The following is a 26,675-nucleotide window of genomic DNA, read 5'->3' as shown; positions in this document are numbered from 1 at the left end:
GTTTGATGGTTGCCAACTGACAGCTACTTGTTGTGAAGACCTCTCCTCTGTTCTCTGCAGCAACCAGTCTCTAGAAAAGCTAGACTTATCAGGCAATAAACTTGGAGACAGAGGCATGAAGCTACTTTGTGGGGCGCTGAAGCATCCAAACAGCCATCTTCAGCAATTATGGTAAGCTTCCAAACTGCTATGCCAAAACTGTCAGTACTTCAAAGCAATCCACATGTATGCCTCTGGTACAAAGTGTCTCCTCATGTGGTTGTCGGTCACCAGAAAGGGGATTTGTCTTGTGGTGGAATTGCCAGAACTGAGGAAATGTGTTAGACACAGATGTGAAGCTCAGGGTCTCCTGGCTCATACAGCACCTCTGTGCACATTAGAAAAAAGGCACCTTTGTCTGCAGTAGAAAAAGGTGCACCTTCATCTCTGTCAGAAGTGACATTCTGCCAGAATCCTCATCCTTCTCTCTGTTCAGATGTCAGAATAGTGCCCCTTAGATGTGATGCACTATTGTGCAGTGCATATTCTGCACAACCGTATGGGGTGGCCCTGGTGAAGCTCCCTCCATCTCTCTCCATGTTTAAGGAGCTACTGCTGGGCAGGATGGATGGATGAATGTTGCCTTGAAAGGAGCTCAGATGAAGGAGGAAGGCAGAGGAGAGGCTTGAATAATAATTGAAATATAAATTTGGTAATAGTAGGAAAATATCTGTAGGTGCTTGAAAAGGTACAGCTCCAGAAGAAGAACGAATGTGGAAATATTGAGGGAGTGTAAAGAATTGCTGAGGGAAACATGGTCTCTGGCAGTGAGCTGCACTGCACTGCACAGACTTGCAGCCTGCCAGTGCTTCCTAGTTTGGCACCCAGTGAAGATTTCATAGCTGCACAGCTAACGGTAATTTCAAAGGAGGACAGAGGGTAGGAAACAGGGAAATTCCAAAAGGAGAAAGCAGGGAGGAGATACATGGGGGAACAGTATTAAGGAGAAGCCAGAGGAAGGAGTGGGAAGAGGGAGCCAATGTCTTGGAGCTGGATGGAGAGCATCGAGAAAGAGGTGGGAAAGGAGGAACAAGACCAGCAGGGGAGAGAGAAGGAAAACTGGGGGATGAAGACGGAGGGCATAGGAAAAGAGGGAATGAAGGAATGTAAGAAGGAAGGAAGTAGTAAGCAAGACTGAAGGAAAGGAGGAAAGAAAAGGCAGTGTGTCTGGGGGTGAGCAGCAGAAGAGACCCCCCCCCCCCGCAGAGGACCAGGTGGCAGCCAAGCAGGGTCACAGAGCCTGCCTGAAACTGGGCAGTTGCCCAAGAGAAGGAAGCCCTGAGTGAGGCCTATTGCTTTATTCTCAAAGGAACCGGGGGGGGGGATTGTCCCTGTGTCCCAGGTTACCTTACCTCCCCCCCATCTGCATGCTATCAGTGACAGGGCACAGGAGTTTGTCCTGGAGTCCTGAATAATAGGAATAACAGATTCCTCCTGTTGAAATGAAAATCCCTCTGTAAAGTCACAATCAGCTAACCCTGTGAGCAACAGCTGAAGGTCTCCAGCTATTTTCTCTGCTCAGCCTGCCAAGAGTATGTTCTGCCTCCTGTCCTATGACTAGCATTGGGAGAAAATTGTTTTATTTTATCATGGATTTTGGTGTTTTCCAAATGTTCTTATTCAATTATAAATTACAATCACTTTAAAAGTGTACTGGGTAGGTGTTCTAGGTGCTCTAGTGACAGCCGATGACGCCACAGTCATTACCCATGCACACACCCTCAATTTCTCTCTTGGCAACCTTCAGTCTCGAAAGACTATGATATCGCGCTCTGAATGGTGGTTCTGGAACAGCGTCTAGTGTGGCTGAAAAGGCCAATTCGGGAGTGACAATCCCTTCCACACCGGGAGCAAGTGCAGTCTGTCCCTGGTCTGTCTCCCTGGCTATGGGCCTTCCTTCTTTGCCTCTTAGCCTCAGACTGTTGGCCAAGTGTCTCTTCAAACTGGGAAAGGCCATGCTGTACAGCCTGCCTCCAAGCGGGCTGCTCAGAGGCCAGGGTTTCCCACCTGTTGAGGTCCACTCCTAAGGCCTTCAGATCCCTCTTGCAGATGTCCTTGTATCGCAGCTGTGGTCTACCTGTAGGGCGCTTTCCTTGCACGAGTTCTCCATAGAGGAGATCCTTTGGGATCCGGCCATCATCCATTCTCACGACATGACCGAGCCAACGCAGGCGTCTCTGTTTCAGCAGTGCATACATGCTAGGGATTCCAGCTCATTCCAGGACTGTGTTGTTTGGAACTTTGTCCTGCCAGGTGATGCCGAGGATGGATTGGAGGCAGCACATGTGGAAAGCGTTCAGTTTCCTCTCCTGTTGTGAGCGAAGAGTCCATGACTCGCTGCAGTACAGAAGTGTACTCAGGACGCAAGCTCTGTAGACCTGGATCTTGGTATGTTCCATCAGCTTCTTGTTGGACCAGACTCTCTTTGTGAGTCTGGGAAATGTGGTAGCTGCTTTACCGATGCGTTTGTTTAGCTCGGTATCGAAAGAGTGTCGGAGATCGTTGAGCCAAGGTACACAAAGTCATGGACAACCTCCAGTTCATGCACAGAGATTGTAATGCAGGGAGGTGAGTCCACATCCTGAACCATGACCTGTGCTTTCTTCAGGCTGATAGTCAGTCCAAGATCTTGGCAGGCCTTGCTGAGACGATCCATGAACTGCTGGAGCGGCAAAGAGGAAGTCACACAGACATTTCAGCTGGACTTTGGACTTTGCTCTCAGTCTGGAGAGGTTGAAGAGCTTTTCTTCAACACCCTCAATTAAGTAAGAAGTAAACCAAGATATCACTGTGTCAACAAAGGTCCATAAAAGCTATGGTTTTCCTAGTAGTAATGTATAGGAGAGCTGGACCATAAGTAGGGCTGAACGCCGAAGAATAGATGCTTTCAAAGTATGTTGTTGGAGAAGACTTTTGAGAGTTCCCTGGACTGCAAGGAAATCAAAGCAGTCGATCTACAGGAAATCAACCCTGACTGTTCATTGGAAGGACAAATGCTGACGCTGAAGTTTAAATATGCTGGTCATCTCATGAGAAGGGAGGACTCTTTAGAAAAGACCCTGGTGCTGGGAAAAATCAGAGGCGGAAGGAGAAACGGATGGCAGAGGACGAGATGGTTAGATAGTGTCATGGAGGCAATGAACATGAATTTGGACAAACTCCAGAAGTTAGTGGTAGACAGGGGGGCCTTGCATGCTGTGGTCACAAAAAGTCAGACATGATTTAATTGAACAACAACAAAAACCCAAATAAAATGCTTTCATTTTTACAGATTTTGGGGGTGGGGGAGGTTGGTTTGTTTACAGAAATGAGAGTTCAGAAAGCAGTATTAAGTGTTTCCATTTCATTATCTCTGTTTTCTCCCACCTCTATCTATGACATGAAAGAGGGTAGAGTAGCCACAGCAGGTGATCTGGCAAAGAGCTCACATTGTAAATGAAAATTAAACATTTCTGGGCAAGTAAGTGGTGAAATCAGTGGCAGATTAGATTTGGAAAGAGGGAGAATGATTTGAAGGACTTCATTCACTTTCCTCCTACAGGCTCCGCGACTGTGAACTTTCAAGTGCTTGTTGTGAGGACCTCTCTTCTGCTCTCAGCACCAACCAAACTTTATCAAACCTGGAACTGGGTGGGAATGAACTGGGAGATTTGGGGCTGAAGCTTCTCTGTGATGGGCTGAAGCATCCAAACTGCAGGCTGCAGAAACTGGGGTGAGTGACAGCTACATTTCTTGTCCGTGGTCTGATGAGGAAAAGTTACAGTTCTGAAAGAACACACATGGGAGTATCTGGGAGTGCAAGGAATGACTGAGAAAAATGTGATCTCTGGCAATCAGGCATGCTGCATGGATTTGCAGCTTCCTAGTTTGATATCCAGTGACAGTACCATAGCTGCACAGCTCACAGTAATCTCAGAGGGTGAGAAACAGGGAGATTCCAAAGGATGAGAGTATCGAAGCTGGTTCGCGGAGTTAACTTGCTGTTCAGGTAAGTGGTGAAATCTGTGCACAGTAGCTTTTGAAACAGGGAGAATAAGGACCCAAGCCAACTTTCCAGCACTGATGCAACTGTGCTAAATGGGTGTGTGCTGCATCCTGTGGTGAGGGGCAGTCACTGAGGCCCTCAGTGACTTAGATAAGGGATCGTTTGTTTCCTTTCCTCGGGACTGCACTGCAGCTGCATCAGCACTAGAAAGTTGGATAGGGTTGGGCCCTTAATTTGAGAATTTCACCCACTTTCCTCCTACAGGCTCCACAGCTGCGGACTTTCAGAAGCTTGTTGTGAGGACCTCGCTTCTGTTCTCAGCACCAACCAAACATTAACAGACCTGGTCCTGAATGACAATCCACTGGGAGATTCTGGGCTGAGGCTTCTCTGTAAGGGGCTAAAGCATCCAAACTGCAGCCTGCAAAAACTGAGGTACCTGACAGCTACATTCCTGGTCAGTGGTCTGGTGAAGACATGCCATTCCTGAACTCTTAACCATGCTTTAAAAAGGAGAGTACACTGCATGCTTGTGCGTCCCCTTCCCTTGTAGGGTTAACCAAGATGTAGCATTATATGTGCCTTATAACTTAACTTTTAATCAGAATTAAAGCATTAGCATTGGTGAAGACCTGGTTCTATGTCATGCATATGAAGACAGAGAAAGGGAGGGGCAATTGTTTAAGCCCATGTCCTACTCTTAAACATGGTTATCAACTCTAATAAATGAATTTGAGTTCCATGTGAATGTATTTAGGAGCAGGATGCCTGCATATTCCTTGAGGAGACTAGACTTCTAGCTGGACTTGACACCAGTAAGACATATACCAGTGTGAATTGGGTCAGTTCTGTACATCGATCACCAAATCTGTTTTCTTGATATAAGATTCATAGGTTCAGGTTCCTTCAGCCCCCCTTCTTCCTAAAACACACAATTCATTTATGAAAGTAAGCTAAGTTCATAAGCCAGCCTCCATATTTCTGTACATATGGGGGGAGAGCATGAGTGTACCAGCCAGCATCCACCCCTCTACCAATGCACTTTGAAAGACCTGCCATTCCTATGATCAACATTTGCCTTCAACAAATACTGGACATGGGGAGAGATACTCCCATGAACATTCTAGGGTGGGAGTCAGGGGAGATCATTTTTTCATCCTTCAGGGTAGTTACAAGGGCCCGTGGTCCTAACATCAGGGTGAACAGAATGTCTCTTACCCGGTGGCTGCAATGCAACAGCAGCTTTATTGTTTACAAGATGGAGCAGTTGGCCCTGCTGAATGCCTCTCCCCAAGGTCTTGGTCCCCAGAGATCACTTCTGGTGGAATTCACCCTGACCTCTTTTTATTTCCCTCTCGGTGGCACCTCAGACAGACTGGCATCCTCTGGCCTCCATTTTCCAATAAGGCACACCCTCTCCAGGCCTCAAGTAAAAGTGGTCAGAATCCAAAGCTGAACAGCTGTCCCAATCATCACACCATCCCTTCCCCTCTGTCTTTGTGAAGGGGGTCCAAAATAAATTTTGTACTCCCTGCTAAAATTCTTCTTGGAGGACCTGCTAAGTGGCAAGTACCAGTGGACAGAATCCAAGGTGCAGTTGGTGAGATGTCCCCATTGTTGGTGTCCCTGCCCAGTGTCTTGGCTCCAAAGCCTCTCCCAGGATACCTATGCTGGGTATCCAACATACTCACAGTGGAGTCCCAGTAGGTTGCAGGTCTTAGGAAACTGGGGTTCTGTAGTCAAGAGAGGGGACAGTGGTTGATATCTCTCAAGCACAGGTCAGCTTCCATCCTTCTGTCTTCCCTGCCTTCTTTTTATCCTTCTCTCTTGCCTCCTGGGCCAATTTTATCTCAGTTGGACCTCTTGAGTGGAACTACCCTAGCAGTGAAATCAGCACTCACTGGCATAATCTTGCCTGCTACCAGTATCGGGCTCAGAAGAGTTGGGCAAACTAAGGTATAACACTGGTTGCCTTCCTGCAACTCTACATAGTCACATTCAGCTAATATTGCTGCAGATGCATCCTGGTCATGGCTTGAGGTGGGCTTCCCTGTTACCAAAAGGGCTGTTTTGTTAGGGGAATTATTACACTACCCTTATTGGAACCTCAGGATCGCAGGCTGGATAACAAGACAGTGTAATGCAGAGAAATTCCCTTTAGCTTAAAGAGGAGACTGAGAGAAAGATAACTTTTAATAAAAGATTATAGTTTTATTACAAAAGCACAAAGGTAAACATAATGCACATGGAGAAATGATAAGTGTATGTTTCTTGGTCCTAATACTTGAATCCAGTGTACCTAGCTTTCATGGTGGTTGCATGTGGAGAGTATTTGGTGCATCCGAGGAAATTAGAAAAGGGAAAGGTTTGTAGGGAAGGATTTTAGGGGTCCCTGATCTGCCAAACCCAGTTGTTGACTAAAGATGGGGAGAGAAGGAGAGAAAAAGGGGGGGGGAGAGAAGGGAAAGAGTTTCAGGTGCAAATAGTTACCTGTCCTGTAGAGCAGTTTGGGGGGGGGGGGGAAGAGTCCTGTGTAGAGGACCCTCTGACACAACACAGATGTGTTGGTCCTTGGAGGGAGAGCCAGAGAGCACATGTGGCAGGAAGCCCTCTCTTAAAAAGGGGTTTTCAGACAGAGCTGAGCTGGATTGTAGCTTGCTTACTACCACACAGCAGGATAAGTAAAACATTGAAAGGATCAGTTATCAGCAAAATTCACTGGGGTCAAATGGCTGGCTTCCTACTATGCCAGACCTCTTCATAGGGAGGTGGATTTAAGATGCCTTCCTCCTATAATGTGTTTGCATAAACAATGATTGGATTAGGAGACACTTTTGCATACAGTTCTTAAACAGTGATTGGGTTAAAACAATACAATGAATGTAGTAATGTAACCACAGGGAGGTGGAGGTTGTGTAAGCTTGTGACTTGACCTGATTGTGGCCTGTGTGCTGAGGTTTAACCTGCATGATATTTTAGTCCATAGTACATAACCAGATAGAGAGAAAATCACCACTAAAAGGCAAAAGGGGATTTTCACGTAACATCCCAGCATGCTCCCCTGCTCCACCCACTCATACAGGAATGCATAGCAAATAACCTCTGAACAGAGCTATCAATTTTCACGTATACCAAAAGAGTCTAAAGAATTTTGCCCAGACCCAGATCAGTGTTACCCCACTCCAATTCTCCACTCACCATTTTTCTGTTGCTTATCAAATGTATTTTGCACTAGGGCCCCATTTTGGATGGACATGGTGATTTCTGGGCTAGAATTTTTGAATGACAATGCAGGTTTCCAACTGGTGACCTGCTTTGGCCTAGTCTCAAAATCTGTGAGATGTTGGCCCATTAATCTTGAGAAGTGGTTTCTCTGCACAACATCCTGGTATATTGCACCTGTAACCGTTATGTTCAAGCCACTTATTCTAGAGTTAATGTCACATGTCTCAGATCTAAGAAGATGCTATCAGTAACAGCTACTTATTCCTTCTAGCTGTTGATATCAGTGATAGGAGAACATGGAGAAAAGAGTACATTAGTATAAAATATAAGCCTGTTTTTCTTTTTTCGACTGTCTCTTGCAGCCTTTCCTTGTGCCGTCTCACAGGTGCTTGTTGTGGAGATCTTGCCTCTCTTCTCAGCACCAGATCCAGAATCTATTGTAAGAGCTGGATTTTATTCCTCCCTATAATATTATGTCTTGTTTGAGATTCATGCTAACTTTTTCTCCAAAAATGATAGCTTGATCCTTTTTGAAGTTTTCTGTGTTTTTTCCCCTCACCTAAACAGTTCTCACCTAAACCTAAACAGTTCTAAACATTGCATGAGAAAGGCTGCAGAAACTGCTCTGACTTTTTTTTTTTTACTACCCCAAATGATTCTGAAATTTCCATGAGTTGAGTCAGGACAGTGTGCACTATGCCTCACAAGTCGATTTGAGTTGTAGGATCGCTGACTTGTGACTGGACTCATGATTCAGGCTCAGTGACTAGAGCACATCCCAGGGAAAGGCTTTGGAAGATTGAATCCACTGGCATCAGCCCAGGAGATCAGGCTAGCCCAAGGGCAGAACACCCCTCCTAGAATACTGAAACTCAGATGTCTTTGTCAAAAACCTTCTCACAGTACCCTTGCAGAGTGAGGAGATGTGACAATCCACTGTATTCCCCATACAAGGGGCTAGGCAGACTTGGAGTTAATGTAAAAGGTATATTTAAATCCAATGAAAGGAAAAGGGGATAACAGAACCAAATGGACACACACAGAGAAGTAAGGACAATTGTACTTGGTAAAAAGATTGAATCACCTGCAATCATACAAAAGGTCAGATGATGATATAGAGGTGCTACTGAATCACATGCATACACTTTAACTCAGAGCTGCTGACAGGGTAGTTCAATTTATAATACTATAGCATGGCATAAAGTAGACAAAGTACTTCCTCATCATGAATGCTGCCCTCACCCTCTTCCCCACAAATACTTATCCCGTGAGTAAAGTTCCTGGGAAGTTTGACAGCCACTGCCCTACGTGATTACCTTCTCATACTTACTCCATCATACTTTGATATTCAGTTGTATAGTGTGATTTCCAGTTCTCTGTATCAATTCCATAGTAACACCTGTTCTTATTTTGTCTTCCTCAGTTTAATATAAGCAAGCAAAGACTTCTTTTTCCATGTTGGCTACTAAAATCACTGTATAGAAATAAATAGTATTCCAAACCCGTGTATGAATCTATACAGGTTGAGACTAATTATTCTCATGAGTTCCATTCCAAGCACTCACATGGATAAAAAAATTTATAGGATAGCTACATATCTATATTAGATATTTGCACTATAGCAAATCAATTTAAAAAACAAAGTTTATTTGCTCCAGTGATTGAAAAACAGCCTTGCTGACCTTTTGACTCTAAGATAAGAGTCATTAAGAAGACAGTCCATCAGCACTTCACTCAGCCCCTCCCTTCACCAATGCAAAGTGATCATGTTTCCTTCCAACCCGTGAAGGGACCGCAGATCCGCAGGAACCTACCACCACCCACCCAACACCACCCCCCCTCTCTCATAAGGAGGCTGTTAAAGGACTGTTCAGTTTTTAAAACTGATTTTAAAGGGGTGCATTTTTCCCCTTCTCCAGGAATCAGACATCTCCCATCACTTCAAACAATTTATTAATCATCCGTGTATAAAAAATCGCTGTGTATAAAAATCCGTGTAAATAGGCTTGACCTGTATAGAAATAATAATCATTTCTAAATATTACTCATGAAACTTTATGCAGCACAATAGTTTTTGAACTACAAACCAATACCAGACACAACAGCTCCCACTAGAACTCACTGACCATTACAGCCAGTGTTCTCCATCCTGCATAGGAATCATGCTATCCCTTCAGAGACTTGTGCAGGAAGAGATCCCAGCCTGCTGTGCCCACTGTTTCCCACTCAATCTCATCTGAGCAATGAAGATATTGCAGAAAGGATCAGTCTAGAGCAGAAGAGCCGCACAGGCAGATCCCTGGTTCTAACAGGGCAGGGTTATACTAGGAACCCCTTTCCGTGAGCATGGAGTGATGAATAGAAGGTGCTTTACACAGCTGCAGTTCCCAATCTGGTGTGCAGGAAAAGAGCTAACTCTTTGCTTTCTCTGATTTTCCCCACAGCATTTTCACAAAACGGGGAATAGAACGAAAGAACAGTTTCTAGAGTTAGATACTGTAAAAAAAACACCAAACCTGACCTTAACACAGACCAATTGTAGAATGAACTTGTGCAAATGCATTGGGTCCTTGAGGCTTTTTGAAAAAAAGATCTTTATAACCCTAAGTAAAGATAAAAGATAAAAATAGGACAAAACTCCTTCTGCTGGTCCAAGCCATCGGTATTTGAACCCTGACCTCGAGACCAACACCTGATGTCCGACCTCCACACTTGCACTGCAGACCTTCCCAGCTGTGGGGCAGAAAGAAAAGAAGTCACAAAATTCTCCTCTCCGGACTCCAACATGGTCCTGTCTCACTGCTCTTCATTGACACTACCTGGATTTACAACTATGTCCAGGCCTGGCCTAGTTCCATTGAGCTAGCCTGTTTGGCAACTTTGCCTTTTATGGTGTAAAGGTTCCAGAGTTAGACTTTGTTCAAATCCCCGCTTGGTCGCAAAGCTTCCTGGGTGACCATGGGCCAGTCACTATCTCTCAGCCTCGCCTACCTCACATGGTTGTTGTGAGGACAAGAGGAGGGAAGGAACTATGTATACCACCCTGAGCTCCTTGGAGGGATGATGGTATAAAAATGAAAAATTAATATTCTTATTTTGTAGATCAATATGCCATCTTTCCATTATGTAAAATGGCTAGAGACAGCTTACAAAGACTAAAGGCACAATGAAAACAATCAAAGAAGAAATTGTGTGAAGAATACCCTCTCCACCCCCCTCCATTCTGCCAATTGTTTTTGGATATTTCTATCCTCTTCCCCCCCCCAGCACTTTGGGATGGTATAGCCCCCTCAAAAGACTACCTGACACTCAAGATGCTGTTCTAAGCTTTGCCTAAAGAACTTGTGCCCACTTTAAACTAATTAGTTCCCCAGCTTAACCACAGCTAGCTCTAGCAGTCTGCAAAAACTACTACTGTACCCCAGCACCAGCAAAAAAGGGTAGCTTGCCGGGTCCCTCCTCCCAATTCTTAAGGCAGCAGTCCTTTCAGGTACAACAGCACCACTTCAGCTCTGCACCACTCAGCAGTCTCTGTTTGATTAGCCCAGCCTTCTGTCAGTCAGTGTGCCAGTTTGTCCATGAGTTAGTATGCCTGAAAGTCTAGACTACAACCCACAAACTCTCCCTGTATCAGGTGCTGCTTATATCCCTGAAGACCTTGTCGCCTCCAGTGGCTGCAGCTGTGCAGCACACCCTCTCCTGAAAGCTCAGGCATTAAGCCTGTGTTCCCCAGTCTCTCCAGAGCACAAGGGCCACTACTGACGCCACATCCTGCAAAATGGCTCCTGCATCTGTACTGGAATCAGTACAGGAAGATATTGCAAGGAGATAGGATAAGAACATAAGAAGAGCCCCGCTGGCCTTTGGCCTGATCCAGTGGGGCTCTTCTTATATTCTTATCCTATTTCCTTGCAATATCTTCCACAATTCCAGCACAGATACAGGAGCCATTTTCCTGGGAGGTTGATATTTCCTCTTAAGTAGCTACCTGGCTCCTTCTGCTGGACATTAGTAATCAAGCTATCTTGGCATTTTTCATCAGTCTACTTGCTGTGTTTCTCTCCACAGTTCCCATTTTGTATAATTCCTTCTTCTTTTGGGCTTTGAATAAACTGGTCATGTTTTGCCACTTGCCTTCTTTGTCTGTGTTCAATGATGATCACTGGTGAGTAGGGTTTCCTCTCTGATTGCACTACTGTTATTGGATTTAAAATGAGACCTTTTGTGTTCTTTTGAGCAGGAAGGTCAATAGGACAATCCAGCCACACCACAAGTGGTTTCCCCTTTGCACAGCTTTCCTCATTGCAGAGGCAAGCCTGAGCAGAACCACACTTCATTGATGCCTGACTTGGGGGCCGATTTCCCTCAGGGTTTTCTGCACCCATTGAACATACTTTTACCATCTGGGGCTTGGTGATGCTGTACCCATGGTACCCCCCCAGTAGTCTGAGATTAGCTGGTTGCCTTTGGGCTGGGTAGGAATGTTTTGTCTTTCACCTGATTGGCTGTTGGTGAAAGGCAATTGTTTTGCCTACCTCATACTATCTTTTATGTTCTGGTTTAGCCAGTTGGTCACTTCTGGCAGGTATAGTGCATGACTGCAGTTAGGAGCAAGGATCAGATGTGCATCCTAAGGTCTGCAAGGGGAAGCCCGCACTGACTTCCAGATACTGTCTGTCTCAGGGATACTGGGTGGCAGCAACTGTTCCCTTTAAGCTGAATGGCTGCATAGATTGAAACTCTGGAAAGCCAAGCTGCACACAGCTCAGAGCTTGCCACTCTCCGACGTCAGGTGATTATGTGTGATGTCATCACCATGCTTCCTAAAATGGTGCCAAGCCACTGTGCAGCTGCCCAAGGGATAAGCCCACTGAGAGTGATGTCATGGCTAGAACTGACATTATCAAGCAAATTAAAATAAATAATTGAGGGCCCAATCTTAACCAGTGTGCACTGGCTTACTGCCATAAAGCACATTTGTGAGGCCCTAGTGCTGGTGGAAGGCCGGTGCTCCAATGCTTGGTGGTCATGCAGACCACCAGGCAGTGGAGTTGATACAGGCTCATATAGAATGCTATGCAATGCTCACAAACACATTATTAGCTTAGCAGCTTAATGGGAAAATGTATGCTTAGAACTTAAAATCCACATTATAGTCTCTGCTGAGAAGCAAGCCAGAAAACTGCAGGCTGGCAGCTCTAAAAATAGCACAATCTCAAGAATGCTTGGCACCATGCCAAAGCATCTGGCTGAATGCCTAGCTACTAGTTCAGAACAATGCACTGTTTTATGAACAGGGAGGAAAATTCCCTGCTTGCTTGTATGGCAAATCAAACAGAAAACAGTTTGCAGATTTACCAAAAAAGACAGTCTTGTATGCATATATAAACACTGAGAGAGCCATTTAGAAAGTATTGTACAAGGATCACAATGATTGCATGCTTGCCAAATAATTCTTCACTGCCTTAATAAGAGATTGTCTTTTAAAATATAATTAACATATATATATAATGTTAGTGGCAATATGTAGTGGCTTTAAAACGAGTTTTAACTGTTAGAATGGTTTGATCAAAGCATAAAAATACATAGAAAGGTGGAAAAGCTATTAAAAAGGCTTAAGCCTCAAGTCTCAGATGTAACTCAGAAAAAGCCATTCCAGCTCTAATCAAAGGTCTGTCTCAGCCTGTAACTCTGTAAGACCTTGAGAACTCCAGGTCTTGCAGAATTTGTTGCATCTCAGAGAGACTTGGCAGCAGCAAATGGGCAGAAGCAAGAGGGAGTAGCATCTCAAAGATAGACTCTTGTAAACCAAGAGATGCTGCGAGTGCACTTGCAACATTGAGATGAGCAATGTTATCTGTCTTGGCACCAGACACGGGGAAATTGGAATGGTATAAGGCTAAGAATACACAAGTTTGCAACATTTTGGTGAGGAGACTTGCAACATTTGATGGAGATGTCTTAGCATTACAGGAATGATAAAGGTTTTGGCAAGTCAAAATAGGATTTTCTAACAAACAGAGATACAGACATCTGCAAACACAGCTAAACAGGAACAGATAACAAAACATCTATGAACAGCCTCTGTCTGGGCTAAAGCTGACAGAGAGCTGAGATTTGTTTAAAATTAAATAAGAAAAGAGTTCTTAAAATCCTTATTTTACAATAAGAAGTTAGTTTGTCTTGTATTAAATATAATTACACCACTATACATCACAGTAACAGGTCACATATAGAGAATCACAACATGGAATAGAGGCAGGTCAGAGGGCTTGGTTTAAACAATGTTGCACAGAGCCCCACGGTGTCTGGAAGAAGGAATTTAGAGAGAGCACAGGAGGCTCCTTGCAACATGCCAAGGACACCCAAGTTGGAAGAAGCCAAAAGATAAGTACAAAGACATACCAAAAAGCCAGTTCTGAATAATAATTGAGGTTAGAGTGTCATCTACTGGTTGTTGAAATCTTTAAATTGTATAAGTTTCAATGTATGGAATTGCCTTATTTGAAACCTGTAACTTGAAGCCAACCAATCAAATGCTTGTAAAGCTATCTCTAGCCAACCCAATGAAAGCCCTATCTATGATGTCAAACTCCAGCCAATGAAAGGTGTGAAACTCCTCAGAGCCAAAATGAAATATAAGAGAAAGAGTCTGACTGGAAAAATTGCTCTCTTCGCTTTGGACAAGGAGTCCCTGAGAAGCCCGTTGCTGGCAATGAATAAAGCTTGCAGACGATTACCACTCTTGCCTACTGAGTTTGCTTTTGAACCTTGCAACACCTTGCAACAGAGTGGTAGGTGGGGGCATGGGGGGAGGAGGTGTTCTGGGGCAGGAAGAGGCAAAAGGAGGGTAGGGAGGAGGTGGGCTGAGGGGAGGGAGCAGGGCGGGAGAGAGGTGGGACCTGTGGAACTTTGTTCCACCTGATCCTGAACTTCTGTGTCAGGCTACTGGCCTGACATGGAGGCTCTTGACTCTATGGCAACCCTTGGGTTGCCATAGAATCAAGTGGCCCCATTGCGGGGCTACTCACCTTACCTGGGGGAAGGGGACAAAAGTCCCCTTCCCCTGAGGAGCCGCCAGCACTGCCCTGCTAGCAATCAGGATTCAGCGGCAGCCATTTTTGGCACCACTGCAGCCCCATGCACTGGGCAGCTTAGGATTGGGCCGTAAACTAAAGTAAAACAAATAAGGGAAAGCCAGCCCTGTTCCACCAAGTGAATTTTCTCTGTAGCCTGCCTGCGCGCACACACACACACACACACACACAAAATCAGTAAGATTTTTGGTCCTACTCAGTACCCAGTTCAATTTAGATACTTATATTTATCACTATCAGGATCCATGTAGCTTTACACATCTAAAAAAGAAAAAAAATTCACCTTACCAGCTCAAGCCTCAACCTCTGTTTTATTCTTTTTATGTGGGGGGGGGGGCTTTCTGGAGCATTTGTTGAGCTCCACTTTCATCAGATTGGGACCATTCTGGTGGCCTTGCATTCCTCTTTGCCTTACCTGACCATTAGCCACGGCACGTTTGCTTACTCATGAGTAAACACAAACATGTAGCTTATGTTTTGCTTTCCAAAGGGCTCAATATATTTATCAGCTTGGAAGGAGGGACTTCCTTCTTGGGTGTTTTTGGGGGGCTGCGTTAATTGGATCAGGACCATTCTGATGTCCTTGGATTCCTCTCAGCCTGCTCTTTCCAATGGACTAAGGCAATGGTTCTCAAACTGGTGAGTTGCAACCCTCAAGCTCCCCTGATCCCTTTAAGGGGTGGGGGAGGAGGCAAGGACAGTGATGCCATCCACAGGATCATGTTGCTACGAGGGGTGAAAGGGGGATGCTTTTACTTGCTGCAGGCTTTAGGAGGTGCAGAAAGCCCCGCAGGGCTTCCTGAGTCTCAGAACATTGGAAAGAAGAGCTAGCAAAAGAAGAGCTCCTAGTGGAAGTGGTTTGTGATCTCTTCAATGTTCTACACCTTGGGGAGCCCTGCACAGGGCTCACCACACCTCCTGTTGTCTCCGATCCTTAGGATTTCTAAGAAGTTGCTGGACCTTGGTAGTTGGTGTGAAGATTGTTCTGAAATTTGGATAGGAGACAACAGCTAGATTCAAACGGGTGTGTATAGGATATCCTGTGAGTGTAATTGTGCCTATATAGGCACCACCAAATGTTCCCTAAAAACCAGACTTGCAGAACATGAGAGGCACTGCCATTTAATGCACCTGGATCAATCAGCAATTGCACAACATACAATAGAAATGGGTCATCAAATTTCAAAGCCACACAGGTTCTTTCCAGTAATAGATTTTATTTCCCAAGACTTTACAGAGAAGAAATTGAAATAGTTAAACAATCCCAAAATATCAACAGAAAAGAAGAGGTACTACACAATACGCAATATGCAATCGCTGGTTTCCAGTCTTAAAAAGAACAGGCATTAAAGAGCTTTATAAGAAAGAGGTTTCCAGCAGAGATGGGATACTGGGATTAGGCTAGTTGGCTTTAGGAATGCAGTCAGTAAAATGGAACTCTAAGCACCTGGAGAGTACTGGTTTTTAACTGCTGTTTCTGTCTTGCTCTCTAGCAACGTGTCCTGTCTAGGTGCGTTTCTCTGATGAAGTTCTGAAAAAGTTACAGAACAAAATGCTGGACTTTTTAACAACATGAATTTTAATTCTTTGGCACAACCATGGTCTTTTCACCCAAATAAATAAATGTTAAATTGCTGGATTATTGCTGGCCATGAAAACCTAGGAACATACAGAACTGGGATTATGCCCAAATCTTGGTCCCAGTCAATTGTAGTGCCTATTTTTTAAAAAGGTGATAGCAAGATCCCCATAAACTATAGACCGATAAGTCTTCTTTTGATCCTAAGCAAATTATATGCATCCCATCTCTTAAAAAGGCTCACCGCATGGATAGTAGACCGTGAATCTGGTGCCAGACTTGGGCCAGGGAAATCTGCAGTGGACCACTGCTTAGTCCTTTCACACTTTGCTGAAAAGCAGCTTTCTGGCATGCACTCCAGATTGGCCACAGCTTTTCTAGATCTCAAGGCTGCTTTTAACACGGCAAATAGAAATTTGCTAAGGTCCAAGCTTTTTAAGAGCCCAATACTGGGCTTGGCGCACCAGCTCACCGCCCGTGTGCACTGTTGCAAATGTACCATAATGCACATTTGCAGGCCCTACTGTTGGGTGAGCGCTGGGAGGAGGCATGGCAGGATTTGGGGAGGAGGCATTCTGGAGAGGGGGAGGTGAGCAGAAGGCGGGCAGAGGGCAGGGAGGTGGCATTATGGGGAGGCAGGGAGAGGGCAGGGGGAAGGTGAGCAAGGGAAGGCAGCAGGGAGAGAGGGAGGTGGAACTGGTGAAGCTTTGCTCCACCAGATCCAAAGCCTCCGTATTGGGCTCACCGCACAACATGGAGGCATTTGATTCACTGCCGACCTTTGGGTTGGCGGTGAATCAAGTAGCCCCATTGCAGGGCTACTGCGTTTACCCCTAGGAAGGGGACAGGTGCCATTGCCACATCCTGTGGAAAGGAGTTCCACAGACTAATTACATTCCACAGACTAATTACAATTAATATAAAGAAACATTTTCTTTTGTCTGTTCTAACTCTCCCAACATTCAATTTTAGTGGATGTCCCCTGGTTCTGGTGTTGTGTGTGAGAGAAAGGAACACCCCCCTATCTACTCTATCCATCCCCTGCATAATTTGTATGTCTCAATCATGTCCCCCTTCAGGCACCTTTTTTCTAGACTGAAGAGCCCCAAACATGGGATTCTATGAAGTCCCATTCAGTCTGCTTACCTGCATGGGCTCTTTAAATGAAGCAGGAAATGTGACACTTGATCCTAGCTGCTTACCATCAAAATTTGTGAGCTGCACAACCTTACTTGTGAACTGATACCTCTCCCATACTTGCTTTACTGATCCCACAAGTGTATGTTTCTTTAAAGACTTAACAACTCTCCCCCCTCCCCGTGCTTCATGATGTTGATCAGGATCAGGGCCTCCAAAGTTGCTTCTTGTGAAGGAAGACAAGCTTCCAGTTCTACATTCACTTCTTTAAAATGCATATTGGTAAATGTGCCGTGCGGCCCTCATGAGTTACACTCTGCAATCACATCAAATTCTGCAGTAGTGTCATCACTAGATCTCTGCCCTACTCCTTCAGAAGGGAGTCATCCTCCCTCAAGGGAGGAAAGAAATACCATTCATTGTAACAATAGTAAAACTACCTATTTGAGATTACCGGCTAACTCCTATATCAGTTAACATGTCTCCTTACTCCGAGGAAACCTCCAGCAGCCTCTATTCCTGCACTAGATGCAGCGGAGACTCACTGACCCCACTGGATCACAGTGTAGGACAATCATTAGGATTAGGCTGTCAGTTGAACTCTTTTCAGCACCTTACCAGCAAAGGATCACTAATATCAGCACTGACTGTGTGGATGATGGAAATGGTCTTTGAATGGCAAGTGCTACATCCTGCCAGGATACTGGAAGACAAGTTACTCTAGTTCACCAACACTGAGGATCTTGACTGGGAAGCACTAGCTACTCCTGGCAACAATTCTAGACATCAAAGTGATCCAGTATACAGGAGCTTTGGGTCAATGTAGGGAAAGCGAAGTGGAGAAGCAGGCACCTCACTTTTTCATTGCTGTCCGTCTTCCTGCAGGCTTGCTGAGTGTAAGCTGATAGCTGCTTGTTGTGATGACCTCTCCTCTGTGCTCTGCAGCAACCAGTCTCTAGGAGAGCTAGACTTATCAGACAATAAACTTGGAAATAAAGGGGTGAAGTTACTTTGTGGAGGGATGAAGCATTCAGGATGCCAACTTCAAAATTTAAGGTAAGCATCAAAGCAGTTACACTAAAACTGTCAATACTTCAAATGAATCTGCATGGTGAGCCTCTGATGCAAAGTGTCTCCGCCTGGGCTTGAGCCCTTTTACCCAGGACACCAAAAAGAGAGATTTGTGGTGAGGTGGAATTGCCAGAATTGAGGAAACGTGTCAAACACAGATGTGAAGCTTAGGGCTGCTCCTACCCATGCGGTGCCTTTGGGCACATTAGAAAAATGTCTGCACTAGAAACAGGAACCCCATCATTCAAGTGACATTCTGTTAGCATCCTCGTCCTTCCTCTGTTCAGATGTGCCCCTTAGAAGTGGTGCCCCTTAGATGAAGTGCACATTCTGCACAACCCTGGAGAAGCTCCCTCCATCTCTTTCTGTGATTAAGAAGCTACTGGGCAGGTTAGATGTATGGACTTGAGAGGACATCAGGGGAAGGATGAAGGCAGAGGGGGAAGACCAAGGAAAAATTGGAATAACAAATTTGGAATTGGAATAATAAATAAATGTGGAATAATAAATTTGTGAATTGCAGGAAAATATCTGTAGGTGCTCAAAAAGGTGCAGTTCCAAAAGCAGAACAAATGCAGGAATAGCCAGGAGTGCAAACAAGAACTGAGGAAAATGAGGTCCTTGGCAGTGAGGTGCACTGTGCTGACTTGCAGCCTGCCAGTGCTTTGTAGTTTGGCACCCAGTGATGATGTCATAGCTGCAGAGCTGATGGTAATCTCAGAGGAGAGCAAACTGTGGCAGTGGTGTAGCTAGGAAGAGGCGGGGTGTGGTCCACCCTAGGAACCAGCCTTGTGGGGGGTTAAAGTACAAGTGACCAAAATCACTTAAATCAGAATAATACCATCATTTCATATACCATCCAATGTGGGATTTACAGCTAAATGCAGTGAAAAAAACCAGAGTGGAGTATGGCCAAAAACAAAATGCATAGAGCCCTTTGGAAAGTGAAACTGAACCCTATGACACATTTACTCATGAGTAGGCAAACTTGCCTTAGTCCATTAGAAAGGGCAGGCTGAGCAAAATCCCTTGACACCAGAATGATCCCGATTTGATGAACACAGCCCCCCAAAAAACCCCAAGAAGGAAGTTACTTTCTCCAAGCTGATGAATGTATTGAGCCCTATGGAAAGTGAAACTAAACCACATGGTCATGTTTACTCACGAGTAAGCAAATGTGCCTTGGCTTATAGTCAGGTCAGGCAAATGAGAGGCCACCAGAGTGATCCTGATCTGAACAATGTGGAGCTCAACAAATGCTCCACAAGGTAGCCCCCCCCCCCACATAAAATGAATAAAACAGGCTTGAGCTGGTAAGGTGAATTTTTTTCTATTTTAGACTTGTAATGCTAGGTAGGTCCTGATAGTGATATGGCTTAAATATAAGAACTTAAATTGAACTGGGCACTGGGCAGGGCTGAAAATTTTACTGATTTTTTTTTTGCTGGGGGGGGTGTGTTATTGCAGACAGACTACAGAGAAAATTCATTTGGTGGAACAGGGCTAGCTTCCCCTTATTTAATTATTTCTTTTTCTTTAATTTATTTATAATTATTTATTTTAATTTGTTTAATTATGTCACTTCCAACCATGACATCACTTCTGGTGTGTCCCGGACAGATTGTGATTCTAAAAAGTGAGTCCCAGTACTAAAAGTTTCAGAACCACTGCCTTAACTCAAAATGGACCAATGAGACATCCTGGGGGGGGGCACCCTAGTGACCAAAATTGTGGAAATAGTGGCTTTTAGGAATAATATTATCATGTTATATAAAATTTGATGTAGAATTTCATCCGTTGCTTGTGGAAAATATTCACTGTGTTTTCTGGCCATTATTATTATTCCTTTCAAGTCATGACTATTACTATCTCTCAATCTCACCTACCTCACAGGTTTGTTGTGAGGACAAAATATGGGGAGGAACCCTGCATGCCACTCTGAGCTCCTTAGATGAGGATGGTGTAAAAATGTGAAAAATTATGTTGTATGAAGGTGACAAAAATTTATGGGCCCCAGGAGTCAAATGACCTAGCTATGCCACTGGAGGATGGGAAAGAGAGAGATTCCAAAGGGAGAGAGCACGTCAGCTGGTTTGGGGAGGAGAAATGAGGTGGGAGAGTGTGGAGGAGAACCAGAGGAAGGAATGAGAAAATGGAGCCAATGTCATGGAGCTGGAAGGAGAGCATCAAGAAACATGTGCGGAAGGAGGAACAAGACCATCAGGGGGAAGAGAAGGAAAAACGGGAGGAAGAAGGAGGGCATAGGAAAAAGAGGGAATGAAGGGATGAAAGGAGAATGAAGGAAGTAGTAAGGAAGGCTGAATGAAAGGAGGAAAGAGAAGATAATTATCTGGGGGGTGGCAGAAGAGACCCCCCTCTCCAGAGAACCCAGATGACAGCTAAGCAGGGCCAAAGAGCCTGCCTTAAGAGTGCCCAGGAGGTGGAAGCCCTGAGTCTGGGGCCTATTGCTTTATTCTCAAAGGAATTGGGGGGGGGGGAGTGTCCCAGAATTTCCTTCCCCTCATCTGCAAGCTATTAGTGACATGGCACAGGGGTTTGTCATGGAGTTCTGAATAATAGGAATAACAGATTCCTCCTGTTGAAATGAGAATCCTCACCTGCCCTTTCCCCTCTGTAATGTCACAATCCGCTAACCCTGTGAGCAACAGCTGAAGGTCTCCAGCTATTTTCTCTGCTCAACCTGCCAAGAGTATGTTCTTCCTCCTGCCCAACGACTCGTGGTGGGAGAAAATGGTTTTATTTTTTCACAGATTTTAGTGTTTTCCAAAGGAAGAAGTGCAGAAAGTGGTGTTATGTGTTTTTATTCAAAATTCATGTTATAATTATAAATTACAATTACTTTAAAAGTGTACCAGGTAGATGTTATAGGGGGTATAGTGTCAGCAGATGAAGCCACAGTCATTACCCAGGCACATTTATTTTTACAGATTTGGGGGTGGGAGGGGTGTTTGTTTACAGAAATAAGAAATGTAGAAAGTAGTGTTTTTTATTTTTTTTAAATATTTTATACTTTAATATTTTTATTTTTTTATATTTTATATTTTTTTTTATTTTGTATCACTGTTTTCTCCCACCTCTGCTTATGACATGAAAGAGGGTGGAGTAGCCACAGCAGATTATTGACAGAAGAACTCACAGTGTAAATGAAAATTAAACATTTCTGGGCAGGTCAGTGGTGAAATAAGTGGCAGATTATATTTGGAAACAGGAAGAATATTATAAGGACTTCACCCACTTTCTTCCTACAGGCTCCGCAGCTGTAAACTTATAGGCACTTGTTGTGAGGACCTCTCAACCACACTTTAATAGGCCTGGAAATAGATGGCAATGAACTGGGAAATTCTAGGCTGAGGCGTCTCTGTGAGGGGTAATGCATCCAAACTGCAGGTTGCAGAAATTGAGGTATCTGACAGCTACATTCTTTGCTTATGAAGGGCAGACACATAGCATTCATGAACACTTAATCATGCTTTAAAATTGAGAGTACACTGCATGCTTATGTGACCCCTTCCTTGGTAGAATTAACCATGATGTAGCATTATGTGTGCCCTAAGACTAGCTTTTAATCACAATTTGAAACCAGAACTAAACACATTTGCACATGATGGTTAGCACAGGTGCAGACCTGGTTCCGTAACTTTTAGCTATAGACAAAGGTTTACGGCCTGTGACCTACTCTTAACCATGGTTACACAATCTAATAAATGTATTTGAAGTTCATGAAGTTCCTAATTATACTTTTAGCTTGGCCTATACAAAAATAAGACATATACTAGTATGAATCGGGCCAGTCCTTCACTTGGATCTCCATATCTATTTTCTGGAAAAAAGATATATAGATTCCGTTTCCTTCTGCACCCCTTCTTCCTAAAACCCATAATTCATTGATGAAATAAGCTCTGTCCATAAGCCAGCCCCTACATTTCTGTACGCATGATGGAAGAGCACGAGTGCACCTGCCCCACTACCAATGCACTCTCAAAGACCTGCCTTCCTTGTGATTAGCATTTGCCTGCAACAACAAATGGACCTGGGGAGAAATGTTCTCCATGAATATTAAAGAGTAGGAGTCAGGGGGAGGATCACTCGTCATTGTTGCATCTCATGGGGATGCTCTAGTAAAGGTGAAGGTTACTCACAAGGGTTCTTGGTCCTAACTTCAGGGCAAACAAAACAAACCAGGTGGGCTGCAATGCAACAACAGCTGTATTGTTTACAAGATGGGGGCAGTTGGCCTTGGTGGGCGCCTCTCTCCAAGGTTTCGGTCTCCAGAGATCAGTGTTGGTGTGTTGCCCCTCAACTCTTCTTCCCCTTTTGTTGGCACCTCAGACAGACTGGCATCTTCTGGCCTCCATTCTCCAAGAAGGCACACCCTCTCCCAGTGGCCAGAATCCAAGGTCTGGCCAGTGAGATGTCCCCATCGTTGGTGTCCCTGCTAGGCATCTTGGCTCCAAGGCCTCTCCCAGGACACCCATGTTGGGTACCCAACATACCCACAGTGGAGTCTAGGAAATTGAGGCCCTGTAATCAAGAGAGGGGACACTTGTAGAATGGTTGGTACTGCTCTGGCAGAGGTCAGCTTCCTCCTCCTCCCGTCTCTCTGTCCAATTTCCCTACATTTATTTTATCCCTCTCTCCTGCCTCCTGGGCCCTTTGTACCACAATGGGGCTGAGGTGTGTCTTCTTGGATGAAGCTGCCTCAGCAGCAAATTCTGCTGCCACTGGCATAATCTCACCTGACACCAGTACGGGACCCAGAAAACCGGAGCTGAAGTTGAGCAAACTGAGGTATGATACTGATTGCCGGGAGGCCAAAGCAGTTCTCCCCATGACTCCACATACTCACATTCAGCTATTATTGCTGTAGATATCCTGGTCATGTGTTGAGGTGGGTTGTCCTGCTCCACCCACCCATGCAGGAATGCATTGCAAAAACTTCTGAACAGGGCTATAGACTTTCATGTACAGGAGTGCATCATTTAACAACAGGGATACCTTCTCTGATCTCCATCATTAAGTGATTCCATCATTATTACAATCTAGTCAATTTCACTCCAGTACATTACATAGAGGCTATAAATGCTATACTGCTGTGTTTCTCAAACTGTGGGTCAGGACCCACCAGGTGGGTCGTGAGCCAAGTTCAGATGGGTCCCCATTCATTTCAATATTTTATTTTTAATATATTAGACTTGATGCTGCCATGGTATGTGACTGCATTTGGGGAAATGTTACACATCTGTACTTTGAACAGGCTACTATGTTTATGCTTTTAACAATGGTAGTCTATGGGACTTACTCCTGGATAAGTGTGGGTAGAATTACAGCCTAGGATTGTTAAAAATTTCCCTGGCTGATGATGTCACTTCCAGTTATGGCATCACTTCCAGTGGGCCCTGACAGATTCTCATTCTAAAAGGTGGGTCCTGGTGCTAAAATTATGAGAACCAGTGTTATACTGTATTCAGGCACTAAATGTAATGGAATGTACTGTACATTCCATTACATTCAGCCCCATCTAGTGGCTTATAGCATCTTATAGCATCTATCTAATGTAATGGAGTGAAATTGACAAGAATGTAATAGAGTAGGGGGCAATTGTAATTATGGGACTGCCATCATAAATGTGGTCCATCGTTAAGAGCCTGTATTCAAAACGAGCCTAGAGAATTTTGTCCAAACCAAAATCTCCACTCACCATTTCTCTGTTCCCTGACAATTGTATGCCCCATTTTGGATGGACATGGTGATTTCTGGGACAGAAACATTGAGCCACCGTGCTGTGCTAGTACAGGCTCCCAGTTAGTGCCCTGCACTGAGATAGTTTCAAAAGTGTCCCAACATGTGACAAGCACAACATCCTGGAGTACTTCACACCATGACTTTTTCATGCAAGCTGCTTGTTCTGGAGTTAATGTCTCTCTTTTCAGATCTAAGAAGATCCTATCAACCATAGGTACTTATTCTTCCTAGCTGTTAATACCAGTGAATGGAAAAAATGGAGAATATAGTATATTAACATAAACTCTAAAACCTGTTGCTCTTCTTTTTGTGACTATCTCCTGCAGCCTTTCCAACTGCAATCTCACATGTGCTTGTTGTGAAGATCTTGCCTCTCTTCTTAGCACCAGCCAGAGGCTAACAAACCTAACGCTCAATTTTCTCGAAATGGAGAGGCGAGAAGTCAGGATATTGTGTGAAGGGCTGAAACATCCCAACTGCAAGTTGCAGAATCTATCGTAAAAGCTGGATTTTTTCCTCCCTATAATATTACAGCTTGTTGTTTAAGAAGATTATAGTCAAGTTTCACAGTAATTTTTCCTGCAAAAAAATGATTGCTTGACATTTCTTGCAGATGAGTTTGCCACCCCAGCAATATAAATACACCTGTCAAGAGAAGGGCTGCCAGCTACCACACACTGATCCAAGGCAGTAGTGCTTAGAATGCTCACTCCCTTCCTGCTTCCTCCTCTCCCCTTTTGGGCTATGTAGTTTATTTTATATTATTTATTTACAAATTTATATCCCGCTTTATCTCCCTAGTGGGCATTCAAAACAGTAAATTCAAAGTTTACTGGGGGAAAGCCTTGGGAGATTGAATCCACTGACACCAGTACAGGTGATTTGGCTAGCCAGAGGGGCTCCCTGGACAGAACCCTTCTCTCCAAGAACAATATTGAACCTCAGGGGTCTCTATCAAAATTATTCTCTCAATAGCACCTGCAGAGTGAGGAGACATAACAATCCATTGCATTTCCCATACCAGGGACAAGACAGACTCAGTGTAGATGTAAAAGGTTTATTAAAAGTTCTATACAGGTTGAGACTAATTATTCGCATGGGTTCCATTCCAAGCACTCATGTGGATTAAAAAAAAACACTATGGCAAATCAATTTAAAAAACAAAGTTTCTTTGCTCCAGTGATTGAAAAACAGCCTTGCTGACCTTTTGACTCTAAGATAAGACCACTTGTGTCTGTGTTCTCCTTTTTGCATAGGAGTCATGCAGTCTCTTCAGAGACTTGTACAGTAGAACATCTCAGGGCGCAATCCTAACCCCTTATGTCAGTGCTTTCCAGCACTGGCTTATCGGAGCCAATGGGACATGTGTTGCATCCTGCAATTGGGTGTCACTCATGGAGACCTCCTCAAAGTAAGGGAATGTTTGCTCCCTTACCTCAGAGCTGCATTGCCCTTATGTCAGTGCCGGAAAGCACTGACATAAAGGGGTTAGGATTGCGCCCCCAGTGTACTGTGCCCACTATTTTTCATTCCCCAATCAATCTCATCATAGCAATCAGAACATTGCAGAAGTGATGCGTTTCAAGCAGAAGAGCACCACAGGAAGAAATCTGGTTCTAGCAGTGCAGGGTTATTAAGGATGGATCATAATGTTCTCTGGGATTTTGGCGAGCCATAACACTATAACAGTAAGGGATATGGAAACGCAGCACATGGTGATAGAAAAAGGAAGCCTCCATGTTTACTACGCACTGGAGAATCAGTGCTTCCTTGGCTGGTAGGTGGAGTTCCCATAAGATGGCATCACATGTACTTACTGCGTTTGTGAGCACAAAAGTGCTGCTAAACCATGATAATCTTGGTTTTCACATACTCCAAATGTAAAAACCGAGTACATTATCATGGTTCAGCAGCACTTTTGTGCTCAATTTCCTCTGGGGCTACGGTGTTTGTGATGCCCCTGCCCCAAGATGTAATGGAATTGAAACAATGCATTACCTTGGCTATCACTCAGGTGAACCAGGCAATGCCGGTGTGAATATGGGCCATATTGGATTACAGGATAGATATTTGCCATATCACTAAGTGTGGACAGATCCAACATTTGTAAGGTCTGTAAAAAAACTTTGACAATTTCTCTTTCAATTACCACTAACTATGTTACCCTATCTCTTTCTGTCACAATGTGATAGTACACTACACTAAAATCCCAGAGACCATTATGACTCACCCTGTACTAGGAATTCACTTCAGTGAGCATGGAATGACGTTAAGTACAAGGTGTTTTAGACTGACTGTCGTTCCCAACCTGGTGTGCGGGGACCAAACTAACTTTTTGCTTTCTCCAATTTGCCCCACAGAATTTTCATGAGAACTACGACCAAAGAAATACGTCAAGAATTACGTGCTGTGAAAAACACCAAACCTGATCCTAACATTATGCAATGGTGGAATGAACTGGAGTCAGTGCATTGGGTTCTCCAGCCTTTTTGTTAAAATGTTTTTTTTTAAACTCTGAGCATTTGCAATGAGCTACTCCTGACTAGGACAACTGCAGCAGAAAATGTGATTGGCCACTGCAACAAACAACCCAGATCAATGACGTTTGCAGCAGTGCTCTTTCAAGAGCATTCTGATTTTCTTGATTTTGACTTGACAATCTATCAGTCACATAGAGATCATGCCTTGGTATCCACTAGGGTTCTGTTCTGGAACCCCCAGTGGTAAAAAAATCAGTGGATACCAAATCAGTGGAAAAATACCTTTAAAGACCCGCTTC

At 44.3% G+C, this 26,675-nt stretch overlaps 1 protein-coding gene across 1 annotated transcript; it reads left to right on the top strand.

The window, feature by feature from the left end:
• On the top strand, positions 1–26,325 carry LOC136635949 (NACHT, LRR and PYD domains-containing protein 3-like; the record flags this gene model as incomplete). The annotated part of the gene is made up of 7 exons (XM_066611011.1): positions 1–171; positions 3,581–3,751; positions 4,289–4,459; positions 7,612–7,688; positions 11,318–11,414; positions 17,948–18,062; positions 26,257–26,325. Coding segments are annotated over 7 exons (871 nt in total), but the record flags the coding sequence as incomplete, so codon positions are not given.
• Between the last annotated feature and the right edge of the window lie 350 nt (positions 26,326–26,675).

Source organism: Tiliqua scincoides, unplaced genomic scaffold (assembly GCF_035046505.1).
Source record: "Tiliqua scincoides isolate rTilSci1 unplaced genomic scaffold, rTilSci1.hap2 HAP2_SCAFFOLD_165, whole genome shotgun sequence".
NCBI lineage: Eukaryota > Metazoa > Chordata > Lepidosauria > Squamata > Scincidae > Tiliqua > Tiliqua scincoides.
Note: the sequence above shows the minus strand (reverse complement) of the source record. Positions and strands in the feature narration are given on the sequence as shown.